This window comes from Nomascus leucogenys, chromosome 7b (assembly GCF_006542625.1).
Source record: "Nomascus leucogenys isolate Asia chromosome 7b, Asia_NLE_v1, whole genome shotgun sequence".
Classification (NCBI taxonomy): Eukaryota; Metazoa; Chordata; class Mammalia; order Primates; family Hylobatidae; genus Nomascus; species Nomascus leucogenys.
The window spans coordinates 33,826,085-33,838,721 of NC_044387.1; the positions used below are offsets into that span (position 1 = coordinate 33,826,085).

At 37.5% G+C, this 12,637-nt stretch overlaps 1 protein-coding gene across 6 annotated transcripts in view; it reads right to left on the bottom strand.

Moving 5' to 3' along the window:
* Positions 1-12,637, bottom strand: part of KIAA1109 (KIAA1109 ortholog) — a 219,349-nt gene that overhangs the window by 58,745 nt on the left and 147,967 nt on the right. For all 6 annotated transcript variants that reach the window (XM_030815739.1, XM_030815740.1, XM_030815741.1 and 3 more), the window contains exon 55: positions 1,984-2,081. In XM_030815739.1, coding sequence (XP_030671599.1) covers positions 1,984-2,081 — 98 coding nt within the window. The remainder of the gene's footprint in view (positions 1-1,983; positions 2,082-12,637) is intronic.

Here is a 12,637-nt window from a genome sequence, read left to right on the forward strand (position 1 = left end):
TCTTAGGTGACCAGGTGCATTGTCAGTGAGCAGTAATATTTTAAAAGGACTCTTTGTTCTGAGCAGTAGACCCATAGTGGGCTTAAAATATTCAGTGAACCATGTTGTGAAAAGATGTGCTGTCACCAAGACTTTGTTGTCCCACTGATAGAGCACAGGCAGAAATTTAGCATAATTCTTAAGGGCCCTAGGATTTTCAGAATGGTAAATGAGCACTGGCTTCCACTTAAAGTCACCAGCTGCATTTGACCCTAACAAGAGTCAGCCTGTCCTTTGAAGCCAGGCATTGATTTCTCTGTAGCTGTGAAAGTCCTAGCTAGCATCTTTTTCCCATAGAAGGCTACATGGAAAAATGTGTCATTTAGTGTAACCACCTTCATCAATTATTCTAGCTTGATCCTCAGTTTGCACTTTTATGTTATGAAGACAGGTTCTTTCCTTAAACATTATGAACCAATCTCTGCTAGCTTCCAAGTTTTCCTTTGCAGCTTCCTCACCTCTCCCAGCCTTCATAGAATTGAAGAAAATTAGGGTATTGCTCTGGATTAGGCTTTAGCTTAGGGGAATGTTGTGGCTGGTTTGTCCACACCATTCAAACTTTCTCCATATCTGCAATAAGGCTGTTTGGCTTTCTTATCATTCGTGTGTTCATTGGAGTAGCACTTTTAATTTCGTTTAAGAACTTCACCTTTGCATTCACAACTTGGCTAACTAGCGCAAGAGACCTAGCTTTCAGCCTGTCTTGGCTTTTGACATACCTTCCTCACCAAGCTTAATCGTTTCTAGCTTTTGATTGAAAGTGAGAGATGTGCAACAACATTTAACGATTTAGTTTGCTATCCTACATTGGTGCAGTTCTTGGCGCCCCTAAACAATTACCGTAGCAGCATCAAAGATTTCTGATCACAGATCATTATAACAGACATATAATACTAAAGAAAAAGTTTGAAATATTGTGAGAATTAGTAAAATATGACACACAGAAAGTGAATATATGCTATTGGAAAAATGGCACCTTCGATTCGTAAAAAAAACCTCAATACCTGTGAAACACAATAAAGTGAAGTGCAATAAAACAAGGTATGCCTGTATAGGATATGTCTAATGAACTGATAAAACTGGCAACATTAATTTCTCATGTTAGTAGCAATTTTTTCCCATTATGTTTCATTTTGATATTTTGTATTCAAAATTTAGGATTCAATGGATTGAATACATTAAATACAATTAAATAACTTTTTTGAACACCAGTATCTTAAACATTGGAAATATTAAGTTTTCTATTAAAATAATATAGTCTTTGTTTTGTTTTTTAAGACAGGTCTCACTCTGTTGCCCAGGCTCAAATGCAGTGGCACAACCACAGCTCACTGTAGCCTTGAACTTCCAGACTGAAGCAATCCTCTTGCCTTCGTCTCTGAAGTAACTGAGACTACAGGTGTGTGCCACCCACCTGGCTAATTTTTTTGTTTTTTCAAAATTTTTGTAGAGACAAAGTCTCGCTATGTTGCCAGGGCTAGTCTCGAACTCCTGGGCTCAAGCAATCCTCCTGCCTCAGCCTTCTAAAAGTAATATAGTTAACTGGAAAAGTGTATAAAATATTTCTTGCATAGTAGATTATAACAGCAGTGCTTGAAGAAAAACAAAATGTTCGTCAGAAGGGAGTGGTTGAATAAATTGTTACAACTGCACAACATATAACACAGATGTTCAAGAAGATAAAACTAATCTAAATATTCTAATATGGAAAGGTATCCAGTGATTTTTCAAATGTATAAATATATGCATATATAAAAATACTAACAGGAAAAAAGTCCTAAAGAATATTCAAATAATTATTGTTAAAGCTTTTTCTCTGAGTAGATGGAATTATAGATCATTTTTATTTTCTGTTTGGTAATTTATGTAAGATACAAATTTTCTATAACAAGCATATATTAATTGATTAGAAAAATTTTTATAAAAGTATCATTATTATGTTACCTTGAACTGCAAGTTTAAGGAATAGAGGAGAATTTTAGGCTTATCTCCATCTGCTGTTCCATCATGTTCATTCCAGAGAGGAATAGGCTGCTCCCCACCTAAAGGAAAGAAGGGTTTGGGACAATTTTTTTTAAAAGAAAAAAAATAACTATTTTGTGCATTAAAAAAAAATCCTCACAAAATATTTTCTTTTTACTGACCACTGATACAGAGATCTTTAGCTAAGTTACATTTAACTGAGACAGATATATGAAAGATAGGGATAATTCTGCATATGTAGACATTTATTAATAACATTTTATATTCAATTAAAACATTGTATATATTATTGAACCAAAACATGTGTTTATACATCTCGGAAAACACATTTGAGGGAAAAAAGTAAACTGGACTAATTTCTTCAACTAATAATGTGAATTCTGTTGCAGGGGCCCTGGTGGTGAAGTTACTGTTAAGACAGCATTTTTTTTTTTTTTTTGCCTGGGCAATGTGACATACAGAAAATAATGTTCTAATATCTTAATATCTTACTTCCGTTTCCACTTCTCTTTCCATTGATTTGAAAACATTCTGCCTGCCTTTCAAATATTCTATCTTACAATGATTAATCTTTGTGTACATATGTTGAGTTTATCATCATCCCAGGGAGTCTGTATAGGTGGGATGGAATTTTTTTTTCCCCTATTAGGGACCACAGATATTATCAAAATAACTAAGAACCAAATAGATAAAAAGCAGATTTTGTTTGTTTTGAAAGAGAAATTAATCTTTTTTGGGCTTTTGAAACTTAGGGGTCAAAATCTATTTAGTTAGTACTATGATAAAAATATTTTTTAGTTTTCTACTAGAACAGAAAATAGGAAGAAAATAGAGGCAGCAGTCAACAGAAGGTACATCCAAGATAAGACCAAGAAAAGGTAGACGAGGACATAACTTGGCCCCCCAAAAAAGACCTTTGTACATAAAGATGAATAAATACACCAGAAAGAGAATGAAAGAATGATATGGATGAAGAGATGAGAAGTAAAGTATCAAGGATTTGTGGATCGGTTATACCAGAACATATTAATTAACATATATGTGGGCCAGGCCCGGTGGCTCATACCTTAATCCCAGCACTTTGGGAGGCTAAGATGGGTGGATGACCTGAGGTCAGGAGTTCGGGACTAGCCTGGCCAACATGGAGAAACCCCATCTCTACTAAAAATACAAAAAATTAGCTGGGTGTGCTGGTGGGCACCTGTAATCCCAGCTACTCGACAGGCTGTGGCAGGAGAATCGCTTGAACCCAGGAGGCAGAGGTTGCAGTGAGCCGAGATGGCACCACTACATTCCAGCCTGGATGACAGAGACTGACTCAAAAACAAAACAAAAAAACATATATTTGTATTTTGGAAGAATAAACTATATGTGTCTTTGTAGATAATATGTGTCTTTGTACACTTAGTGCCTGCCTGTACGCTTGTACCTTTCCTCTCTGAGCTATCCTTCTCTAAAATATACAGCACACAGATTACATTTTCTTTAACTTATAATTAAGTACTTCTCTCTGCCTCCTAACTCAAATCTGCAATCATCCCTTACCTAAGCCTAATCACTGATAACCCTACCTACAGCCATATACATACATACATACATGTATGTGTGTATTTGTCTGTATATAATATCGCCCCCCCAACCCAGCTATCAACTACCTCTTCCCAACCCTGTTGTCTCTATCTTCCATCTACTACCAGCAAAGCTTCCGCTGTCTTACATTACGCTTTTCATTTCCCTGATTCTCTAACTTCATTTGCATAAGGCTTTTTGTTGCCATTATTATTTGGAAATCTCAAATTCATTCATTCCTTTGATCCAGTAGCAGATGGTGTTTAGCTTACTTTTCAATGCTATTTCCAAAACATTAAACTACTACTGTCTCTGCTTTTCATCATTTGAATTCTAAACCACAGCCCTCTTACACATCCCTGTTCCTTGAGCTCACTTTCCTTAAATGACTTTATCCCGTCACTTATGTTCTATTCTTATTCATTTTTTACTCCTAAGTAGATATATGTAAATTCTAATATCTAATATTTGCTTACTGAGTGCATATATTTATCAATTCTAATATCTAATATTTGAGGGCTTACTGAGTGCCAAGTGCTCTTCTAAGTTCTTTATCACATTTTGTTTATTCAAACTCTTTCTGATACACCCTTATCAGCATTTGGTCCTTCCTTCCTACATGATGTTTGCCAAAAAATACACATTTCTGTTATATTAATTTATCTACACAGCAATTTCCCTAATTAAATAATTCTTAATTAACAAGGATACCCAGGAATTGAACTCAGCTCTGCACCAAGTGGACGTAATAGACATCTACGGAACTCTCCACCCCAAATCAACAGAATATACATTTTTTTCAGCACCACACCACACCTATTCCAAAATTCACCACATAGTTGGAAGTAAAGCTCTCCTCAGCAAATGTAAAAGATCAGAAATTATAACAAACTGTCTCTCAGACCACAGTGCAATCAAACTAGAACTCAGGATTAAGAAACTCACTCAAAACCGCTCAACTACATGGAAACTGAACAACCTGCTCCTGAATGACTACTGGGTACATAACTAAATGAAGGCAGAAATAAAGATGTTCTTTGAAACCAACGAGAACAAAGACACAACATACCAGAATCTCTGAGACACATTCAAAGCAGTGTGTAGAGGGAAATTTATAGCACTAAATGCTCACAAGAGAAAGCAGGAAAGATCCAAAATTGACACCCTAACATCACAATTAAAAGAACTAGAAAAGCAAGAGCAAACACATTCAAAAGCTAGCAGAAGGCTAGAAATAACTAAAATCAGAGCAGAACTGAAGGAAATAGAGACACAAAAAACCCTTCAAAAAAATCAATGAATCCAGGAGCGGGTTTTTTGAAAAGATCAACAAAATTGATAGACTGCTAGCAAGACTAATAAAGAGGAAAAGACAGAAGAATCAAATAGATGCAATAAAAAATGAAAAAGGGGATATCACCACCGATCCTACAGAAATACAATCTACCATCAGAGAATACTACAAACACCTCTATGCAAATAAACTAGAAAATCTAGAAGAAATGGATAAATTCCTCGACACATACACCCTCCCAAGACTAAACCAGGAAGAAGTTGAATCTCTGAATAGACCAATAACAGGCTCTGAAATTGTGGCAATAATCAATAGCTTACCAACCAAAAAGAGTCCAGGACCAGATGGATTCACAGCCGAATTCTACCAGAGGTACAAGGAGGAGCTGGTAGCATTCCTTCTGAAACTATTCCAATCAATAGAAAAAGAGGGAATCCTCCCTAACTCATTTTATGAGGCCAGCATCTTCCTGATACCAAAGCCAGGCAGAGACATAACCAAAAAAGAGAATTTTAGACCAATATCCGTGATGAACATTGATGCAAAAATCCTCAATACTGGCAAACCGAATCCAGCAGCACATCAAAAAGCTTATCCACCATGATCAAGTGGGCCTTTATCCCTGGGATGCAAGGCTGGTTCAACATATGCAAATCAATAAATGTAATCCAGCATATAAACAGAACCAAAGACAAAAACCACATGATTATCTCAATAGATGCAGAAAAGGCCTTTGACAAAATTCAACAACCTTCATGCTAAAAACTCTCAATAAATTAGGTATTGATGGGACGTATCTCAAAATAATAAGAGCTATCTATGACACACCCACAGCCAATATCATACTGAGTGGGCAAAAACTGGAAGCATTCCCTTTGAAAACTGGCACAAGACAGGGATGCCCTCTCTCACCACTCCTATTCAACATAGTGTTGGAAGTTCTGGCCAGGGCAATTAGGCAGGAGAAGGAAATAAAGGGTATTCAATTAGGAAAAGAGGAAGTCAAATTGACCCGGTTTGTAGATGACATGATTGTATATCTAGAAAACCCCACCATCTCAGCCCAAAATCTCCTTAAGCTAATAAGCAACTTCAGCAAAGTCTCAGGATACAAAATCAATGTACAAAAATCACAAGCATTCTTGTACACCAATCACAGACAAACAGAGAGCCAAATCATGAGTAAACTCCCATTCACAATTGCTTCAAAGAGAATAAAATATCTAGGAATCCAACTTACAAGGGACATGGAGGACCTCTTCAAGGAGAACTACAAACCACTGCTCAATGAAATAAAAGAGGATACAAACAAATGGAAGAACATTCCATGCTCATGGGTTGGAAGAATCAATATCGTGAAAATGGCCATACTGCCCAAGGCAATTTATAGATTCAATGCCATCCCCATCAAGCTTCCAATGACTTTCTTCACAGAATTGGACAAAACTACTTTAAAGTTCATATGGAACCAAAAAAGAGCCCGCATCGCCAAGTCAATCCTAAGCCAAAAGAACAAAGCTGGAGGCATCATGCTACCTGACTTCAAACTATACTACAAGGCTACAGTAACCAAAACAGCATGGTACTGGTACCAAAACAGAGATACAGATCAATGGAACAGAACAGAGCCCTCAGAAATAACGCCGTGTATCCACAACTATCTGATCTTTGACAAACCTGACAAAAACAAGAAATGGGGAAAGGATTCCCTATTTAATAAATGGTGCTGGGAAAACTGGCTAGCCATATGTAGAAAGCTGAAACTGGATCCCTTCCTTACACCTTATACAAAAATTAATTCAAGATGGATTAAAGACTTACATGTTAGACTTAAAACCATAAAAACCCTAGACGAAAACCTAGGCATTACCATTCAGGACACAGGCATGGGCAAGGACTTCATGTCTAAAACACCAAAAGCAATGGCAACAAAAGCCAAAATTGACAAATGGGATCTAATTAAGCTACAGAGCTTCTGCATAGCAAAAGAAACTACCATCAGAGTGAACAGGCAACCTACAAAATGGGAGAAAATTTTTGCAACCTACTCATCTGACAAAGGGCCAGTATCCAGAATCTACAATGAACTCAAACAAATTTACAAGAAAAAAACAAACAACCCCATCAAAAAGTGGGTGAAGGACATGAACAGACACTTCTCATTTATGCAGCCAAAAAACACATGAAAAAATGCTCATCATCACTGGTCATCAGAGAAATGCAAATCAAAACCACAATGAGCTACCATCTCACACCAGTTAGAATGGCCATCATTAAAAAGTCAGGAAACAACAGGTGCTGGAGAGGATGTGGAGAAATAGGAACACTTTGACACTGTTGGTGGGACTGTAAACTACTTCAACCATTGTGGAAGTCAGTGTGGCGATTCCTCAGGGATCTAGAACTAGAAATACCATTTGACCCAGCCATCCCATTACTGGGCATATACCCAAAGGACTATAAATCAAGCTGCTATAAAGACACATGCACACGTATGTTTATTGTGGCACTATTCACAATAGCAAAGACTTGGAACCAACCCAAATGTCCAACAACGATAAACTGGATGAAGAAAATGTGGCACATATACACCATGGAATACTATACAGCCATAAAAAATGATGAGTTCATGTCCTTTGTAGGGACATGGATGAAACTGGAAATCATCATTCTCAGTAAACTATCACAAGGACAAAAAACCAAACACCACATGTTCTCACTCATAGGTGGGAATTGAACAATGAGAACACATGGACACAGGAAGGGGAACATCACACTCTGGGGACTGTTGTGGGGTGGGGGGAGGGGGGAGGGATAGCATCAGGAGATATACCTAATGCTAAATGACGAGTTAATGGGAGCAGCACACCAACCTGGCACATGGATACATATGTGACAAACCTGCACACTGTGCACATGTACCCTAAGACTTAAAGTATATAATAATTTAAAAAAAAAAGAATTCTTAAGGGGAAGGGCCATATATATGCGGATCCTAGCAATCAGTACCTTAGCTAACCCTCAGTCTTTTCCTGAACGCAATTATAAAGCACCTATGTTGCTTGGTGATCCAACTCTTCATCTTCTGTCATTTCTCCAACACACTCCTCAGAACAATTACTGCAAGTCTTTATAATTTTCCTCATACTCCCACAATTCTTATCTCATTCTCAGCAAATAAATGTGTCTTTCAGTACCAGTTTCTTGCTATTTACTTTCATCAAACTGTCCCTCTCTTTTGAAAGGCGCTCAATCATCAAAAAGTAGAACTTAAGCATCAGTTCAAATCATTCCTAGGCCTCAATACATCCTCTATTTATACTACTTCTTCATTCATCAAAAATTCATTTAAATCTTTTTATATGTTCAAATATCTAATGTTCCAAACAGAAGTATAATGTTCCAAACAGAAGTAAGTAAAATTTTTACCCACATATCTTTGTAATTTGTTCATCACCTAGTTTGGGGTCATATGTTTTTAAAGTTCTGAATAAGTAACTATGGAATGGATTATAAACTCTTCTTTTATGTTTTCTAAGATATGGTTGCAATTTCTACTCTGAAATACAGAATGAGTTATGTTATAGAGAGGAAAATATTACATGAAATAACGTCTACATTTTGAGGATTTGTTAGAATACTGCCACTAAAAATTGTTTATGACTCTATGTATATCTTGACACTTTCTAACAGGATGGGTGAAATTAAGCTAGGAGAGTTCTTAGTTTCTCTTGGCTCTATAGGCAAGAGCATGGTTCAGGTTATTTAGGAATCATCATGAGATACAACAAACACAACACAATAGGTGATCAAATAAAAACTACATGATTCTGATTTTGAAAGTTAGCTGTCTTATCTATTTGTTCAATTAAATAATAAATAGTATTTTCTCTAAGTAATAAGAATCAAAACAAATCTGAAGAAAATATGAATCTACTATTATGATCTATCTATGTATCTAATATTGGCTACTCTTGTCTTTTCTTTTTCTTCAACCTTTTATTTTAAGTTCTGTAGGATATGCATGTTTGTTACATAGGTAAATGTCTGCCATGGTGGTTTACTGCACACGTCAACCCATCACCTAGGTATTAAGCCCAGCATCCGTTAGCTATTCTTCCTGATGCCCTCCCTCCTGCTGTCCCTGCCGACAGGTCCGAGTGTGTGTTGTTCCCCTCCCTGTGTTCATGTGTTCTCACTGTTCAGCTCCCACTGATAAGTGAGAACATGCAGTGTTTGCTTTTCTGTTCCTGCATTAGTATGCTGGGGATAACAGCCTCCAGCTCCATCCATGTCCTTGCAAAGGACATTATCTCATTCCTTTTTGTGGCTGCACAGCATTCCATGGTATATATGTACCACATTTTCTTTATCATTGATGGGCATTTAGGTTGATTCCATGTCTTTGCTATTGTGAATAGTGCTGCAATGAACATACGCATGCATGTATCTTTACAATAGAATGATCTATGTTCCTTTGGGTATATACTCAGTAATGGGATTGCTGGGTCAAATGGTATTTTTGCTTCTAGATTTTTTAGGAATTGCCCCGGCACTGTCTTCTACAATGGCTGAACTAATTTATGCTCCCACCAACAATGTGAAAGCATTCCTTTTTCTCTGCAACTTCACCAGCATCTGTTGTTTCTTGACTTTTTAATAATAGCCATCCTGACTGGTGTGAGATAGTATCTAATTGTGGTTTTGATTTGCATTTCTCTGATGATCAGTGATGCTCAGCTTTTTTCATACGTTTGTTGGCCACATGAATGTCTTCTTTTGAGAAGTGTCTGTTCATGTCCTTTGCCCACTTTTTAATGAGTTTTTTTTTCTTGTAAATTTAAATTCCTTGTAGACTCTGGATATTACATCTGTCAGATGGATAGACTTCAAAAATTTTTCCCCATTCTGTCTGTGTACTCTGATGATAGTTTCTTTTGCTGTGCAGAAGCAGCTCTTTAGTTTAATTAGATCCCATTTATCAATTTTTGCTTTTGTTGCAATTGCTTTTGGAGTTTTCATCACGAAATCTTTGCTGGTGCCTATGTCCTAAATGGTATTGTCTAGATTTTCTTCTAGGGTTTTTATAGTTTTAGGTTTTACATTTAAGTCTTTAATCCATCTTGAGTTAATTTTTGTATAAGGTGTAAAGAAGGGGTCCAGTTTAAATTTTCTGCATATGGCTAACCAATTTTCTCAGCACCATTTATTAAACAGGGAATCCTTTCCCCACTGTTTGTTTTTTGTCAGGTTTGTCAAAGATCAGATGGTTGTAGGTGTGTGGTCTTATTTCTGAGTTCTCTATTCTGTTTCATTGGCCTATGTGTCTGGTTTTGTACCAGTACAATGCTGTGTTAGTTACTGTAGCCTTGTAGTATAGTTTGAAGTCAGGTAGTGTGATGCCTCCAGCTTTTTTCTTTTTGCTTAGGATTGTCTTGGCTATTTGGGCTCTTTTTGGTTCCATGTGAATTTTAAAATCGTTTTTTCTAATGTTGTAAAGAATATCAATGGTAGTTTAATGGGAATAACATTGAATCTATAAATTACTTTGGGCAGTATGGCCATTTTCACAATATTGACTCTTCCTATCCATGAGCATGAAATGTTTTTCCATTTGTTTGTGACCTCTCTGATTTCCTTGAGCAGTGCTTTGCAGTTCTCCTTGAAGAGGTCTATCGCTTCCATTGTTAGCTGTATTCTTAGGTATTTTATTCTCTTTGAAGTGATTGTGAATGGGAGTTCATTCATGATTTGGCTCTCTTCTTGCCTGTTGTTGGTGTATAGGAATGCTAGCAGTTTTTGCACATTGCGCAACTTTGCTGAAGTTGCTTATCAGCTTAAGAAGCTTTTGGGCTGAGACAATGGGGTTTTCCAAATATAGGATTCTATCATCTGCAAACAAAGATAATTTGACTTCTCTTCCTATTTGTATACACTTTCTTTCTCTTGCTGGACTGCCCCAGCCAGAACTTCCAATACTATGTTGAATAGGAGTGGTGAGAGAGAGGGCATCCTTGTCTTGTGCCAGTTTTCAAGGGGAATGCTTCCAGCTTTTGCACATTCAGTATGATATTAGCTGTGTGTTTGTCATATATATCTTATTATTTTAAGGTATGTATCTTCAATACCTAGTTTATTCAGAGTTTTTAACATGAAGGGATGTTGAGTTTTATCAAAGGCCTTTTATGCATCTATTGAGATAATCATGTGGTTTTTGTCTTTAGTTCTGTTTCTGTGATGAATTGCATTTATTGACTTGAACCAACTTTGCATCCTGGGGATGAAGCCCACTTGATTGTGGTGGATAAGCTTTTTGATATGCTTCTGGATTTGGTTTGCCAGTATTTTGTTGAGGATTTTTGCATCAATGTTGAACAGGGATATTGGACTGAAGTTTTCTTTTTTTGTTGTATCTATGTCAGGTTTAGGTATGAGGATGATAGTGGCCTTATAAAATGCATTAGGGAGGAGTCCCTCCTTTTCATTTTTTTTGGAATAGTTTCAATAGAAATGGTACAAGCTCTTCTTTGTACCTCTGGCCGGATGTGAAATTCTAGGTTGGAAATGTTTTTCTTTAAGGATGTTGAATATTGGCCCCCAATGCTTTCTGGCTTGTAGGGTTTCCACTGAGAGGTCTGCTATTAGGCTGATAGGTTTCCCATGTAAGTGACTTGGCCTTTCTCGCTGGCTGCCCTTAACATTTTTTCTTTCATTTCAGCCTTGGATAATCTGATGAATATGTATCTTGGGGTTGATCTTCTTGTGGAGTGTCTTACTGGGGTTCTCTGCATTTCCTGAATTTGAATGTTGGCCTATCTTGCTCAGTTGAGGAAGTTCTCCTGGATGATATCCTGAAGTATGTTTTCCAAGTTGGTTCCATTCTCGCCATCTCTTTCAGGTACCCCAGTCAGTCATAGGTTTGGTCTTTTTATATAATCCCATAGTTCTCAGAGGTTTTGTTTGTTCGTTTTCTTTTTTCTCTATTCTTGTCTGCCTGTCTTATTTCAGAAAGACAGTCTTCAAGCTGTGAGATTATTTCCTCCACTTGGTCTATTGTGCTGTTGATACTTGTGACTGCATTGTGAAGTTCTCCTGTTGTGTTTTTCAGCTCCAACAGGTCAGTTATGTTCCTCTTTAAACTGGCTATTTTGGTTATCAGCTTCTGTACGTTTTGTCATGATTCTCAGCTTCTTTCCACTGGGTTAGAACATGTTCTTTTAGCTCAGCTAAGTTTATTATTACCCACCTTCTGAAGCCTACTTCTGTCAATTCAGCCTTCTTAGCCTCAGCCCAGTCCTGTGCTCTTGCTGGAGAGGTGTTGCAGTCATCTGGGAGAGAACAGACACTCTGGCTTTTTGAGTTTTCAGCATTTTGGGGTTGATTTTTTTCTCATCGTTGTGGGCATATCTACCTTCAATCTTTGAGGTTGCTGACCTCTGAATGGGATTGTTGTGGGGCTTTTTGGTTGATGTTGTTGTTGTTCTGTTTTTCTTTTAACAGTGGGGCCACTCTTCTGTAGAGCTGCTGCAGTTTGCTGGGGGTCCCCTCCAGACTCTAGTGTTCTGAGTTCCTCCTGCACCAGGTATCAGTGAAGGCTGTGAAACAGCAAAGATGACAGCCTGCCCCTTCCTCTGGGGCCTCTGCCCCAGGTACTGACCTAATGCTGGACCAAACACTCCTACAGGAGGTGTCTGGAGACCCCTGTTGGGAGGTCTCATCCAGTTGGGCAGAATAGGGTCAAGGACCTGCTTA